A 16,607-nucleotide genomic window follows, 5' to 3' on the forward strand; every position below is an offset into this window, starting at 1 on the left:
CATCTGACACCCAGATAAAATCTGAGGGTCATTGTTTTACTGAAGCTGGTGAAACGTGTAATTAGGCTAGCGTCTGCTTTTTAGTGTCTAGTAATTAAATACAGAATGAATGACTGAAGCTCAGTTCACTTATGTGTGTTGGTATCAGATGGATATGACTGTGTATATGACTGTAGTTCCTTTATTTCTTTCTGGTTTTTGAATATATGTTCATTTATATCATTAACCAATTTTCATATGTGAGTAATGACTCCACACAGATATCCTCATCAGGTGTTTTTTTTAATTATTTTTCACTTAAATCCAAGGTAGCAAAAATGATACACAGCTGAAATATCTGAGACACACACAGGGACTCTAAAACATCAAAACAAAAGGTGTTACACCACCTCAAAAAAATAAAGCTTCCTCTTCAGTTTAGCACACCTGAATATAACAGATCCGACCTCTGAGATCTGTCGCAAGAAAAAGTATTTAAAAAAATAAATCAGGTCTCCTTCGATAATGCTACTAAATCAGATTTTACAACAGTTTGACACAATATGTAGATTTAATTTTGTCTCTCTGGTGAGAGTCATTGGTATTGACTCTGAAGGCATGTAATCTCTGACAAAAAATCACAAAAAAACAAAGATGTTATTGCTGTTTTTGTTGAAAGTATTCACACTGCAAGTTATATATTTTTTAGCCATTGTCAGAAACAATAATAATAATAAATAAAGAAAAATAATCGGCTCATGTATACTCTGATTGCACTTAATCCTCTAGACCCCCAAACACTAACTAACATACTGTAGGTCTAGTATGGTAATACCTGTCTGATTACATAGGCAAGCCATCATATATACAAGCAATAATGTCATTATGTTTGTACAAATGATAAAACTAAACTGTTATAGTGACAAAAGCACTACATTCTATAATACACAGGCAATCACAGATTGCAAATCTTCGAGTCTGAAGTAATAATGTCCCGCTCTCTCCTTTAACCGGCGTATGTTCCCAAACTGCAAGTTTGAAGATACAATTTTAAAGTGGGAAATGCTCACGATCAACATGGTGAATGTTTGTCCATTCCACAAGATGTTTAACACCTGGCCACAAAGGTAAAGATGTGTCGGAAGTTTTTTTTTAAAACTGGTATTACAGCAAAATTGTAATATATATTCCTGGTACATTCTTAAAAAACGGCACCTACTAGCATCTTTCCTCACTATGCTAGTAAAAGAAAAAGAAAAAAGCTTCTGTCATACTTCATCCTACTTTCTTCTAAACAATCATCTGCAGGTGAGAAACAACATACTGCTGGTGTGAGAGAAGGTTTCTGTGAAAAATAAGGAAAACACGATTGTGTCCTGGTGGATAACTGCCAATGTTATGCTTTTTTATGACTAGTAAATACGACTCATTTTCACTGAAGAACCTAAGTACTATTCATCTTCCTCTCCAAATATCATCCCACTTATATTACTCATGTACAAGTGAATACCAATCAGTACAGACTGACTGTACTGACTGACTAAAGAAACAAATTGGTAGTTTCTTTAGAAATGGGAAGAAGCATTCATTATCACACAGTACATTTGGTTTGGGGTCATTCAAAATGTAACAAAATAAATACTTAATTTGGCTTGATTGGGAACATACAGTACATCTCCTCCATGCCTCAGATATTGAGGCCACTGAATACTTTTCCATGTGAGAGTTAAGACATTTTTTGTTTTGTCCACTTCATATAACATTTCCCTTTTATGATCATATTCAAACTACTAAAACAAAAACAGACATTATAGCACCCCCATGTCTTTTCTGCTAAGACCACAACACATCCACACTAAAGCACACACACTCTTTCACTCCATAAACTGTGGGAAGATGAGGAGCCGGATCTTCCAGCGCAAAAATAAAACCAGCTTACTGTTCACTTTTTTTTTTTTCAAAAGGCAAACACTGTCCTCCTGTCTAATGTGAAGGAAGCCTTAATGCTAATGGAGTACAACAGAGGTTGGGAGGGAAAGGCTGTTTGGCCACAAGGAGGTGCAGAGGACATGGCACGTTAGATGAGGGGCTTTTCTGACCAGTACTTTGTTATGAGAACAAAGGATGGAGTCAAAAACCAATGAGTCTTTTTTCTCTTCTGAGTTCAAAGCAAAACTTGTCCATGTTGGTTCTCCACCTGGTTTCTCTTCTATCTTTCCACTGTTCTGTGCTTCACCATTCAGTCATTGTGAGGTTTCTCCACACAACCCTGAGGGGAGAAAGAAGAGAAGAAGACCTGTGTTAATAACATGCCATTCAATCAATTACACTTCAACACTTCAATGTAACAATTAGTACTAAAGTTAGTTACAAAAGTCACATTGTTAAAGAGTCTGTGTTGTGTCTTTGTGTAAACACTGAAGCGGTGTGATGTTTATAGTGAGAGCAGTCATATAGAAAAACATTAAAACATTTAATAAAACTTAATCTCATCCTTTTGCTTGTTCACACCATTTGAATAACTGGAAAACCAAGTTGGGAAAACTTTTAAACAACCTTGAGTGAGTCATTTTCAAGATATGAATGCCAGACACACACCAACACTTGAGTTTCGGTTTCCTGCAAACTGCTGCTGAAACAGAATCCTGTTAAATTTCCTGTACATTGTGTCACTTGCTATCTTTGGGCTGACATAAAAATGGATCCGTTCCTCCCTTTGCGAACTAACCTGAACTATTTCAAGTATCAAGATCAGACTTAAACAAATGAACCATTTTGTTTCAGTTCCTTTTTTTGTGATGATTTGTTTTTTCCCAGTTGCAAAAAAGAGGGAAGAAAGTACTTCTGCTTAAACACAAGAAAACTGCAAATCTGTTTATCTCAGCTAATCATACAAATAGATTCAGACATAAATCTCTCAACAGCTTGTGCACTAAACTATGATGTCACCTTATTTGCCAACGAAATCCACATCTGGCTATAACTAGGTAAAAAACCAGTACAATCATTAAGCATTCTACTTTAAACAAGATCTGAACTGGAAAGAGCCAAGCTTTTTCTGTTATTTTATCCTACACGCTTAATGCTGTTAAACAGATTGTTTCACTGTAACTGGCTTAAACCCAAAATGAAAGAAAGAAAAGCTACCAAAAAAACTATTTTGTAAGAAGGGGGGAAAAAAGTCTCATGTTCCTTCTTATCCTTTTCATAAATGAACTACTGGAGCGAAAGAGAGAAAAACAGCGAACAAATACACAAGTGAGGACTTGTGCCAGCATTCCAGGCCTCATCACAAACAAAAACAACAAGTGGCAAATGACCCTCTGGTCAGCCGAGTCCTGACTGGCTCTGTGTCCCCGCCACAACTGTGAAAAACAACAGCTCTTAATCTGCTTTCACGCTTTGACTGAGTCAAACTGAGGGAGTGACGGGATTCTTACTTTACAGAGAGAATGAGGTGAAGCTTCTGGGCAGAAGCTTAATGAAGACATCAAAGCTGACTTGATGGGATAATTATGAAGGGGGGGGGGGGCATCCAATGCACTTTGCACTACTCTAAACTGTTTGACAATGTTGTCAGCTGTTGTGGTCTTTTGAAGTCATCACTGCTCTAAGCTAAGGCAGAAGTATTCAACAGATACAGATTTCTTGAAGGATGACACTCATAAATCTGGAGTGATATTTTGTGCTGATCTATTATCTTAAAGTTGACCCACTGCCAGGCAAAAAAAAACACACATTCAGTGTTAAGCCCTAAATTAGATCCTTGGATAATAAGAAAAGCCTCTGGATCAAAATCAAGAGTATCATGTGACAAGGAAACACTCCACTGGCACCTGTAGTACTGAAACTGGTTTGGTAGCTGTTTACAGGAATAGTTCACATCAAAGCTGAAAATGAAGATGTTACCATGAGACCATGACACTTTGAGGTTTTACATGTAGCCAGGCTGAAGCTAATATACCCAGTGAAATATCGCCTCCAAATTCAGCTCATGTAGGGCAGCATAGTTTTGCTTTGCCAGGTCTAAACTTCTGTTCCAGGTTCCTTTTCTGACTTAAAAGAACATAAAAGAAATATGTTGTTGAAAGCTGTACTGATGACTTTCAAGCACTGAAACTAGTTTATGAACACTGTACAGCAGCAAGAATGTCCAAATCCATTAACAAAGCCAGCAGTTTTTAAGTGGTGAAACATTTGGTGATAATAACAGACATGTTAAACGTTGGGATCCAAAACCCAATTATTTTGGATGAGGTACATGAACTTTGTTCCCATTGTTCTAACCAAAGAATCAGCTTCTGGTTATTTCTGTTTGGGAGAAGGCTGACACAAACAGCAGCAACGCTTACTCATCTAATGCATGTTATAATTACACACCAGTCAGATCATGACAAATGACAAATAATATAGGGACATCTTGATAAGAAAGTGCCAAATGGGGAAGTTTAAGAGTTGTGAGCAAGACTGTTGTGTATGTACTAAGTAGGATATTTTATAGTTGAAAAACTGGACAAATGATGTTATGCAGACACCGTTTAAGTTACAACGTCACCTCTACCAGATTACCACAGATCTGTTTATATGTGATTTCCTACCTAAAACAAGGGATGTAGCTGTTTATTACAACTCAAATAAAATATATAAAAAACCAAAATTTACAAACTCACCATGGCAAGTTGGCGCCCTATGTTCCCCACCGTAACACCACCAGAGAAGAATATGCATGGGAGCCAGGAGCGCACGTACAAGAAGTCTGGAGACGTATACCTGAAGGAGAGAAAAAAATGTTAACATCTTTTTTGATTGTTCTTAAAAAAAACAGAGTTTAGGTGGTGCAGTCCTATAGCTGATCCTGACCTCTGACCTCTATTGGGTGATTCAATGAAAACAAGATTTCCCTCCAAAGTAACCCTATAATAATCAAATCACAATGTCTTTTCACAGAGCTAATCTATGAATGAGACACATCAGCTCTTATAAACACAAAAGACATCATAAAAACAGATCCCTGAATGTAGAGATCATATTCAACTTTAACATTTATTATTCTCACAGTGGGGTGAGGTTTACTAGAATTTAGCTGACAGCATCAAAAAAAAGTTTTGCTTCCTCAAAAGTGAAAATTCAACAACTTTTGTTCCTCTTGAAACATTTTATCATAGAAAATGAGTTGTTGGACGTACTGGTAAACTCCATTGTAGACTAGCAGCTGTGTGATCACAGTAGCTAGGAAGGCAGTGGTGATGCCCAAACCAAAGCCGCTCCTGGACCGGTCGAATGTCCACCACAGTCCCAAGGACAAGGCTGCCAGGGTTAGGGAGAGCTGCATGTTGTTGACGAAGTCTAGTTTCTGTGTTTCGGGCAGTTAAGGACAAAGTCAAACAGAGTGACTCTAGCGAGGGATTAGTTTTACCCAAATATTTGTATGACCTGCCAATGTTCCATCACTTCTTAAGGGTAAAGGGTAAAGCAGGACATCCTGGTTGTTTTAGATACTGTGCAAACTAGAACCCAGCCTGTATTAATCTATTTCTCTGTCACTCATAACCGCAGACTTTGTAAAAGGATACAACACTGGCGTGATTGATGCCAACGAACACTGCGATGCACCTCATGACGCTGGCCCACTCCCGCTTGAACTTGTGCGGCTCTCCCAAATGGCTGTCGAGGCAGGGATACAGCAGGCCGACAACAGCTGTGAAAGGAACAAACAGACCCGAATTACAATAGATAAGCAGAAATTCTGTGAAACACCAGAGGGGAAAATCCTGTCATAGAACTGCTGTGTGGGATTATTTGCTGAACATGCGCTTCCATAATTAGTGACTCATTTATACACATAGATAGATTGAAACCCCCCTAAAGGAAAGGACAAAATGTTAGAAAGACACTAGAATACTATTAGAATATGTATTAGACCCTACATACACTTCATTTCATAGGAATATTATTTTGAGACTAGAGCTAGAATTATTGGGGCTGCATTGCTTCCATTATCTATTAATATGCAGATTATTTTCACCATGTATCAATTAATCATTCTGTAACATGCCAGAAAATGTCAAATCTTTGATTCCCAGAGCCCAAAGTGACATCTTCTAGCTTGTTTTGTTCATGTAAACTGCCTTTTCTACAACGTGAGATAATAAATAACAGGAAATGCTCACAGATGAGAAACCGGAACCAGGTATTGTTGTTTCGCTTTACTTATAAATGGCTTTATTAATCATTTATCAAAATCGTTGCATATTGGAAGAAAAAAAAATATGTTAACTGTAAAAAACGACATTATTTGAAGATGTTACCTTTGACTCTAGCAACTATATCAAACATTTCAAAGACTACACGGTTGAGTGTTTATTTGAAAATCAGCCTCAGTTGAGACCTAAGTGAAAAAAACACCACCAGTTCACTTTAAACTTACTACTGAGCACTAAATGCGCGCAGTTTATATAATAATGACCTTTAACAAGTACCTACATGACACTGAGAGGTATTAAATGGGCCACAGAGTAATGTAAACAGGACATGAAGCTGCACCTCTCCTATCACTTGTTTTCTGCCTCGCAGCACATGGGAGGAGGAGGAGCCCGAGCACGGATGCTGTTATCCCCCCACCCCCACTTCCTGGTTCCTGGCCTTAGAAGTACCGCCCTCTCTCAGCTCACCCGTTATGACACCAGCCAATGAGCGTTCAGCGTACCTCATGTCCGGCTGTTGCGACCAATCACAGCTCAGGCATCTTTACCATCTGTACCCAGTCTGTTTTTTTCCTTTTTTTTTTTTTTTTTTTTTATAACTGACTGCCAGACAAAACCACCAAGACTGATAAAGCATGAGAGAAGAAGGCTTATATAATGGCTAACAAAAACAAAGTTGAGTGATGATTCATTCCCACCTGATAATGCATCATCTGATTATAGTGGCAATTACAGTAAATAATAGTTTGTACCCTTAAGCAGCATAATGTACAGTTTTACTGCTCAGTATGGTGTGTGTGTGTGTGCTGTAAATGAACTTTCAACACTATTAAACTATTGGTTAACTGATGTTTTTAATGCATATATTCTTCACCCTAATCTTCTCTTTATATGGTCAAAACTACTGCCTTGCAACCCCTCCCCTCTCTCTGCATTCCTTTGTCACAAACTGCATATAGCCCTACTACATCAAACAGCTGTTCATAAACGCACTTTTTTAAAAGCATGTTTTACAACAGTGTAATGTCAACTCACCAGCACCGGTACCGCAACACGGTGGGATCCACCAGGCAGACGAAAACACAGTGGTCATCACCTCCTCTGGAAACAGGGTGACGTGCCTTTGTATCTGCAGCAAGTTGAGAACCAAGGCGAGGAAGGCTCCCACCGTGAAGAGGACGAGACCCCGGCGGATCAGGTTAGCCGTCCGGACGTCGTGCAGGGAGCCGTAGGCATTGCTGAGCACCGACGTGATAATGGACATCATCTCTTCAGCTTTCGATGCCAACCACTTCGCTCCAGATGATGAGTGCTTAGTTTCCACCCTCGATGCACAGGAGCAGCTCCAACAGTGGTCGTCTAGTCTGGACATTTGGCACTTTGGGGCTGGAGGACAGGAGGACAGGAGGACAGGAGGAAATCAGCTACATTGTCATTAAATTGAATAACTGATCATTTTTTTCCTGATGATTAGAGATAGGCTTCACATTACTGCAGCATGAGTTACACTGACAAAGAAAAGCTTGCGATCATTGGTGCTTAACTTACCTTGATCTCCAGACGTCTTCAGTGTCTGGTCAAAAGAGAAACCTCCGCTGCTGTTAATTAAAGTACACTCTCTCCCTTGTTTTCCTCTTCTTAACAACAAGCAATGCGATCACGTTGCTTGTTCACATCATCGTAAGTGGACTCAGAGAGAGAAAAGAAGTGGAGGGAAAAAAACCACTACAGCGTTGCTCCATTCCTCAGCACAGAGCTCATACCAGAGACCAGAGCTTCCTCTGCAGAAAACAATCACAGCTGTGTCGGGTGAGAATCGGCAGCCAATCAGAGCGCGGCGGCTGATATGACGTGACGCCACCCCACCGCCCCTTCGTCCGGGACAGACGCACAAACCTGGAGGCTGGAGAGCAAGAGAAGTGAAAGTAGAAACAGAGAACTAGTTAAAATAGCAGCAAAACATAACAACCGCAATGATGAGCTATACAAAATGGTGCAGGCATATGATATAATATAGGCTATCACAAGGCTTTGATGGACTAGTAGAGGAAAATCTAGTGGGAAAAACAACACAAAAGTAGCCAGTGTGAGAATTAGTATCTTTTTAAGAAGGAAAGTTTGTGTTTACCAGGCTAAAAGCAGAATTTCCTTATGTAATGCTCAAACTTGTGCAGGTTTTGTCCCCCCCAAAAAGGCAGTCTCTCTCTTACTAATCCAGCAGTCTCCACAATCTGACTCCAACTTCCTGCAGAGACTCCTTTATATAGTCAGCTCTTGTAAAAGGGGGTTAGTGGCACGACATTTTTGTGATGTTGTTGAACTTTGTAGCTGTCTCTGCACGTCAGTCAAGAGATAATGTGAGTGGCAAATGGTTCAGTGCCCAGATGACACAGTCTTTCAAGGAACGACAACAACATGGAAACATGTTTTGTAAGAGCCTGTGTGACCCAGTAAGTCGGGCAGTCTGTACAGCAGCATGATAACAAACCTCCGCTCCACCCATTGCATATGTGCAGGAAAAACATACATCTATAGGGTCATGTTTTGCTTTTCTCTCAGGGCTTGAGGACATGCACAGGGAACATTGTACTCACTGGAAAATCAACCACACTTGACAGATTTGGGTAAAAACATGCTGCTGTGCAAAGTTTTCATAAGATGAAACTGCATGATTCATCCAAGGAGTTGAACAAAAACATTTATTTATTTATTTCAACTTGACTGTCAAAAAAGCCCCTCACTAAGAAAGATACTTAATTTTCAGCTGCTGGCACTTTGTAGAAACTAAAAGCATGGTTGAATCATCTTTTTTTCATGCAAATTGACTTACAAAATTGAGTGATGCTTCATGACCTACAGCACATTTGGTAAACAAAAACAGAGAGCATATCAATCAGATAAGCATTTCTTTTCAATTAAGTTTAATTAAAATCTTTTTTGGGGGGGTTGTAATTATCTGTGCTGCTGGTGTCTCAGGGTATTGTATTTATTGTTTTTTTTTATTCATCAATTATGTGGTGCTAAAATGCTGAACTAAAAATGAGCTCCAAATAAATGTGATGCAGGGACTGGGTTATGGTGGTTGTCACCCAGTGTTCAGCTTCAAAGCCTTAAGCCAACTGCTGAATTTATCACTTCTTTTTATGGCTGATTTGATGTGCCATGCAGAGGAAAATGATGCTCCAATTACCAGGGATATTGGGAACAAAACAATCTATAACTATATTTATGAAAGCAGTCATGGAAACATTGCAAGCACACCACTGACTTTTTAGCCATGATTGTGGCTTGGCTTTTCACTTTGGTCTCCCAAATTTTAGAGGGATTGCCATGAAATTCTGTGCAGACATTCATGGTCCCCAGTTGATATATCAGTATGACTTTAGTGATCCTGGCATGGCTGTAAGTCTTGGTGTACATGCAAGCTGTGATGGCAAAATTCAGCAGAGGGGAAGCCACTTTATTCTGCTGCCTTCCATATTATTAAGGTACTAACCATGTCATCACTCAATTTAAAAGATAATGCAGCTTTTATAGTCCCACTAGAGCAGTTTCAGAATGGGTTTTTGAATGTTAGTATTACATATGGATACATAATCATCTTATGTAGTAGGTATTACGGTCTCCAGACAGCACATTCAAATTGGCCAAGTTTAAATTGGTTCCAGTTGAACAGAAGGAGAAAATGCCATTTCTAAAATGGCAGTGATAACTGAATGGTTAAATATAAATGTCACAGCTGGGACCACTTCACTGGAGCTGTGTCACTACTTTGTACCAAATAAATCAAGCATGAAAGTATATTGAGGGTTGAAAAGTTTGCATTTGTCCCCACCGTCTCATTTCTGTGTGCTTAGAGCTTTGTTGGTTTGTGTAGAAGGCTTGAACAAATAAAGTATGTCTTACAGGATGAGAAGACTGTTAAAGAATAAAAAATCAGCTTTTTAACCAACTCAACAAGTTTCTTTTTCTTCCTCACTTATTTCTTAAAGGATGCTTGAATAGGGGTATAGATCCTCACTCATGACCTCTTTACAAACACGCGGTTGTGGTTCTAAACCAACATTCACTTTGCTGCAACCCATAGATAATGACATCAGTCATATTTACTCTATCCTAATTTCAGTGGACCATGTGGTTAACACAGATAAATCACCAGAGACTTAACAACTTCACAAAGGGGAAAAGGAGGTCAAAAAGAGAAGGGTGCACGTACAGGGAGCTCCCCAAGGCCCCAAACTACTACACCATCACAGTAATCAAACAATAGTATTCCTTTCTGCCTCAGGACAAAATGAGTATCTTGAAGTCTTGTTTCTGGGAAAAGGTGTGTGTATGGTCCCAAAATGAATAGATTTCTCTTTATGTAATTCTTGGCAATCCTGGTGCCTGTGGAGAAAAGCCTACAGCAGTGTGTGTGTTTGTGTGTGTGTGTGTGTGTGTGTCTGTGGAGGTGCCAGTGTGCGTAAATCTCTCTCTTTGCTTGAGTTTGTATGTTGTAGGGTATGGGTGACTTGAAATGACTTACACTCAAGAAGACATAGCAAAATATCAATATTATAATGCTGAAAACACATGAAATATTGAATCACAAAGAGAAGGGGTGCAAGTTAAAAAAAATTGGAAAATAAAGATCCTGTAGGAATTTAGATTGCCTCTCATACTGACAGTAACATGTGCATTAATGCCGAGGCTGGAATCACAAGTTGTATGTTAGCTAATGCGAGTCCATAATAACCGTGAAAATGACTCGGCATATAGCAAATAGCTCCTAGCAACCGCCAGTGCTGGTGCTGGCGTCGAGGAGGTCTCAGCTACATCAGAAGATAAAGCAGGATGCTACGACACTTCAAATGAATAGCAGATCAAGCGTGTCATAGATTATGCTGTTAGACTGGGAGGGATTGAATTATAGCTAAAGGAAAAGCCTGCTGGAACAGCTGGTAAATTGATCTATCAAACTCAAGCTTGACAATTTTTTTCCTCAATCCTGTGTGAAATTATGAAGGGAAACATCCTAATCCATGCTCTCGGATAGTTGATTAAAACAGCTTCATTCTGTTTATTCCTTCTAGTTCAGGTGTCAAAATTATTGCATTTCTTCTCTCCATTTCAAGGGTGCTAAGCCAGTGCACATTTAGACAACATTTAAAGTGGTTCGACCCCATTAATAAAGACGTTATTTTCCTCCAAAAAGCAATCATGGATAAAGTGCACTGTAAGTAAGCGTAGGCTGCACCCATCCCTTTTTATTGCTAGTTTAATAATCCACAGTTTGCTCAAAATTCTCTATCTTCTTCCTTCAGTGCATTCTGGGTACCCTGGATACACAACCTTTTCAGTAGCTCTCTTTTTCACTGGGCCATGAAAGATGAAAGGGGATTCTGGGGTATAGAGTGTATCAAGCAGCTTAACAAAGGGTGCCATAAAGGCCCTAACTCTACAGCCTGAGGGCGTGGCACCAGGATGCAATCTCCTAGCCCCTTTGTTCTTTAGCGCTCAGCTCCAAAATTGTTTCAGAGCAGCTCACCTTTTTTCATACCCGGATTCTACACACTGTCCTGTACAGCATGCTTATTTTCTGGATGTATTATGTCAATACAGAAAGAATATGTTGGACTGTAGGGGATGACAAATAGATTCAGCGCTATAAGACAAATACATTCTGCTATTCAGTGAATAAAAATGTTTCTATTTCAGAAACAGTGACTCACATTTAATCTGTTTTTTGTAAAAGAACAGTTACACTTGTTTCTTGCTGAGAGTCATGTCTACAGGTTAAATATATAGCTGGGGGAAGCAGCTGGTTAGCTTAGCATAAAGAACAATTAAACAAGAGTGAGTAGTTTCCCATCTAATGCTCATCAAGAAATCGAATATGTGCATGTCTAAAAATGTGGAGCTTCTCCTTTAACTTGATAATCAGCCTTTGCTGTGTGTACGTTGTGATAAAGTACACATGCTGTTATCAGCACTGAGCTTCCCACTGCTGAGTTTATTGCAGCCGTTGACCTTTAAATAGCTAATTCAGTTTAAAGGAAAACACTTCTATTTGTTATGTCTTTTCAAGTAAATTGCACCAATTTGATAAGTGCTGTATCTACAGTGGGCACGGTGGCTGGATTTTTAATTAACTTACTGTTTTTGTGCTGTCTGGTAAATACATGTTCTGAGTTAACAACACTAAAGTCATACTGAAAACCTCCCAGGTAGTTGAGTTGAGTCAGAGTTGATTCTGCCACTCTCAGACACAAGCTGAACAAGCTCAACATTGGTACTTTTTTTGTTTGTTGTTGCAGTGCTATTGTATTGGATTGCACTAAAGTACAGGTGTTCATGATAGTGTCCCCCCACCTCTTTATGTAGCATGTTTACACAAAAGCTCTATTCAACTCAGCTGCACTAGAAGTGCCCATGAACAGCTCAGTCCCAACAGCCAATGAGCATCCTAAATGATCCCCGGCTGTCTGCTCAGGTGTCATTCTCCACCAATTACAGCCATGCAGCCAGTGGGTACATTCGGGTGTGTGTGTGAGAGAGAGATATACACTAAGGGAGAGAGAGATAGTGAGAGGAATATAGAGAATTAGTTGGTCTAATTTGACATTCTAAAAATACACATAACTTGTTTTTTCTGCGCTATTAGTCAGTGCACATTTCATTTGTAAATTTGAACAAGTTTCTCCTCCAGCTGAACAGTAGTGAGACACACTGTGGCGATGATGTCATCCACAGGCAAATACTAGAGATGCCTCCCAGACAGTGAATAATAGGACAACTCACTACCAGTGGTACTTCTACTGGGATTTGAGCACATGACTAATAGCTGAAGCCTTTATAAAACTCATTGGTTGAAACATCTGAATCAGTCCCAAAGCTCAAGGAAGGGACATATTTTCATTGATTTTGTCTTTATTATCCAAAAATCAATGCAATTACCACAATTGAATTTCCATCATGAATGTTTTGGATAGTAGTCCTTTATTAAAGCTTTTTGACGAGTTGTATGTTGTATTTTTTTATAGCCATTCCCTTTTAAAAACTGAATGAATGTAAGTCCAGTTTACTTTATGCTCCATTTTTTTGTCTCCACCATCTTCTGAGGGAAATATCTGACTCTTTAGCTGCCAAATGCTATTCTGTGCTAGGTAGCTAGTTGCTAACTTTGTCTACCTGCTGTTAGTTGCTGTGCAGGTAGCGTACAGTGAGTTTTTTAGAGAACAGAATCAGATGACATTTTCCGTTGCTTCATTACTAGTACTTGACACATACAATTGTCCTCTGTACCTTTGTTACTGATTATAGCTACTTTAAAGATCACAGTTCTACCGCAATGAGGACATCACACCACCTTTACCTGAGGTAACCTCATCCCGAGCCTCCTCCAACTATAGCTTAATGTTTAACATAGTGGCCTCATATCAGGGCAAGTGCTGAACACCCTGTTTCTAAAGAGGATTAGTGTGGGAAAAGAATATGTAAAAGTTAACAAGTAAACTCACCTTGTTTACTGTTCTCAGATAATTTCCACTTGACCCTGCAGAAAACCCAACATCTATATACGGGGACATACTTTTGAGAGATATATAATCAAATACTTTCATTGATCATATATTTCAACCAAAAGAAAAAAACAGTGACACAAAAATTGAACACAAATTATTGCTGAACATTCTTCAATAATATAACCACAAAAATCCTTTTCTTGGAAGTCCAGATAGAAAGTGAAAATAAAAAATAGATTCACACCAGAAAATGAATTACTTATGCTTGAAACAGATGGTCTCCTGCTGTTTCTCAGTTCAAAGCCTTGAATTCAATGTTAGTTTATGCCACATCTAACACCCAAACACTCACATCATGGCATCTTGTGATTGTGGGGAGAGTCACAGGATTGGCTGGAAGTTTGAACAGTGTGTCCTGTACAACTGCCCCACCATTGTCCTTGTTGGCCTGCCCTGCACTTGTCAGTGATGAAGCCTTGATGCATTGTAAGCATGTGATTTTCTCTTGTCTGAAATTGTTTCCTCAGCCTTGCATCACAGCGCTTCTTTTCAAGCAAGTCCACAATGGGAAACAGATTTTGAACTGACCATATTTATGCACAAGTATTCTCTTTAATAGTATCTTCTGACGTATTTCATTATAACAATGTTGATTTCTAAAGCAAGCAAGCAAGCAAACAAACACATTAAAAGTAATATTAATCTCTGGCTGTGGATGGGTATTTTGTTTTCACAGAAACGGCTGAATGAGTGTAACCAAAACTGCTTACTCAGTTATTAAATATAATATATAATGTCCCAAGATGATACACAATGAGTTTTCTCTCTGTTTATACAGAAGACTCACAGTTGGAAGTAATCAGACTTTACTGACTGTATACATTGAAATACTGAGATCAAATATTTTTTTCCAAGATTGCTCGTGATTAAACAGAAATGTTGCATATTGACAACAATCAGTTTTCAATTCCAGCGTCACATAATGGATAAAGTCAATTTGTCAAAATGCAGCAAAATGTCATCCTAAACATATTATATATATTTTATATATATATCATGCAGTAAAAGCTGTTAGTTTACTTCATTATATAAATGTAAAAACAATGTATGTTCCCATAATCATTAATTAGTAAGTATTAAGATATCTACTCTAACCAATTCGTTATTGCAATATTGTTACATCTAGTTTCTATATATTATCAGTTTCTACAGTGTTTTTATACATACTTGATGTATAAAAACACAACAAGATGTTGTTATTGGACTATTTATCTACACAAGGGTGGCACCTAATACTGAGCCACTATTGGATGAAGGCTGGCAGCCTGTATGGCTAATCTATTATCTCTGATAAGTGAGTGATAAAGCTGGAGCATGCATGGCTTTATCTGTAAGATAAAAGAAACAAACACAAGACTGTCTGGAAAAACTGTTACAAACACCACAGGATATGACATTTTATGGGAGGGTTTTTATCAAGTGAGTTGTGATTGCATTTTCAATAACAGACATAGTTTGCAGTCTCCCAATGTGCACTGCATTGGTACAGTGTATGTAGTAGTAAAGTGTCCTCCTAGTGGTAGCTTTGGGTAAAGCAGAGTTGTCTTTCTGCATAAGAGCAACCAGCAGATGGCACCCACATAACAGTCAATAAAATACTAATTCACATTCAATTTCCTTTCTTTCTACATTTCTTACATGTTTTAAATATTCTTCCAATCAGCTGATTGAGTCTAAGCCTGCACAATCACATGCTTATGTCTGTTTCAGACTTAAATGTATCTGCAAAGGCACATCACCTTCTCTACATTGCAGTTAGGTGTCTCATTGGAGAATTAAGTCATGTGACATACTTCTTGCTCATTTCCACAATAGATGCAAGACTGTGTTGCTATGGCACCAGAACAAAAACATATCCTTTAGTTTGTCTGAGAAAATTATGAACCAAAATTTACTACGCTGACAGCAATTTGTGGTTGACTCTAGATATCACTTCATTTGAATTTGGCCCGATTGGTACCCTCTTCAAACTTTATGAGACTCACACATTAAAACACAAGCTAATCAAACATTTTCATGTCCACCATATATTGGCCATCAGAGAGGCAAATAATGTGAGTAAGGGACAGTCAGTGTTCAAATGTTGTTTATTTTTTCAATGAATGTGTAAGCAGACAATTTCAATTTTGAGTAGAGATCTCCCTCCAGCTTATTTTTCCAGATTTCAGCAAGATCCACTAGTGACAGACATGTGTGCTGATAACAGCTTGTCTGGTAGACAGTGGGGTCAAAGAGAAGTGTCTCTCATTTCCAGTGCTGGCGCCAGAGTGTATATTACCTGTGAATGAATTTCACTTGACAGGGATAATACATTTTAAAGGCATGCTCTTACAGTCTTGTTAAAGTCTAGTCTTTTCCTTACATACAGTTGTAATCATTACAAGCTCATATTCAGTGACATGAATCTACACCAGAGCTTGTTTTGTCTCCTTACTCGATGTGCCACATTGAAAAAAATAAGATGTATCCCCTTTTCCTCTTGCAGCTACGTAGCCACGATTGTGCTGTTGTTGCAGCAACAGGTAAATTGTTTTCTACTTAATCCGCCATTATCATCCCTTTAAAGATAATTGTTCCTCATAGATCTATTACAGTTGGCAGTTTACAGGGCACTTTTAAATCATGAAACAAGTGAAATGCTAATGGGTGCCAGCTATCCAATAATTGCAGGCAATTATTACAAAAGTTCTCTTGTCATGTAATTGCAGGTAATGAAATCATGCGATAGTGAAAGAAGGATGATAATTTCAGTGAATATACATATCAAAAACCCTACTTTGACTGTCAAGTGGGTCTGCTTGACGTCACCACTTTGAGTAGGAAAATACCCCATCTTGCCATGACCAGGACTGTTATACTG

General features: G+C 38.7%; 1 protein-coding gene across 1 annotated transcript; it reads right to left on the reverse strand.

Annotated features, from left to right (window-relative positions):
- Positions 1-263: 263 nt before the first annotated feature.
- On the reverse strand, positions 264-8,392 carry insig1 (insulin induced gene 1). Its single transcript, XM_053342188.1, has 7 exons — positions 8,311-8,392; positions 7,731-8,085; positions 7,218-7,568; positions 5,553-5,677; positions 5,166-5,332; positions 4,650-4,749; positions 264-2,248 (listed from the first exon to the last, which is right to left on the reverse strand). Exons 3-7 carry the CDS (start codon positions 7,552-7,554, stop codon positions 2,219-2,221), a joined length of 759 nt encoding a protein of 252 aa, XP_053198163.1. The 5' UTR covers positions 7,555-7,568; positions 7,731-8,085; positions 8,311-8,392; the 3' UTR covers positions 264-2,218.
- Positions 8,393-16,607: the final 8,215 nt, after the last annotated feature.

Source organism: Scomber japonicus, chromosome 21 (assembly GCF_027409825.1).
Source record: "Scomber japonicus isolate fScoJap1 chromosome 21, fScoJap1.pri, whole genome shotgun sequence".
NCBI lineage: Eukaryota > Metazoa > Chordata > Actinopteri > Scombriformes > Scombridae > Scomber > Scomber japonicus.

Coding starts and splice junctions, on each gene's coding strand:
- insig1 (XM_053342188.1), bottom strand. CDS start 7,554: ATGTCCAGACTAGACGACCACTGTTGGAGCTGCTCCTGTGCATCGAGG. Junction 5,678..7,217: donor GTGTTGCGGTACCGGTGCTG/GTGAGTTGACAT, acceptor TTCCTTTCACAG/CTGTTGTCGGCCTGCTGTAT. Junction 4,750..5,165: donor GTCTACAATGGAGTTTACCA/GTACGTCCAACA, acceptor TCTCTCCTTCAG/GTATACGTCTCCAGACTTCT.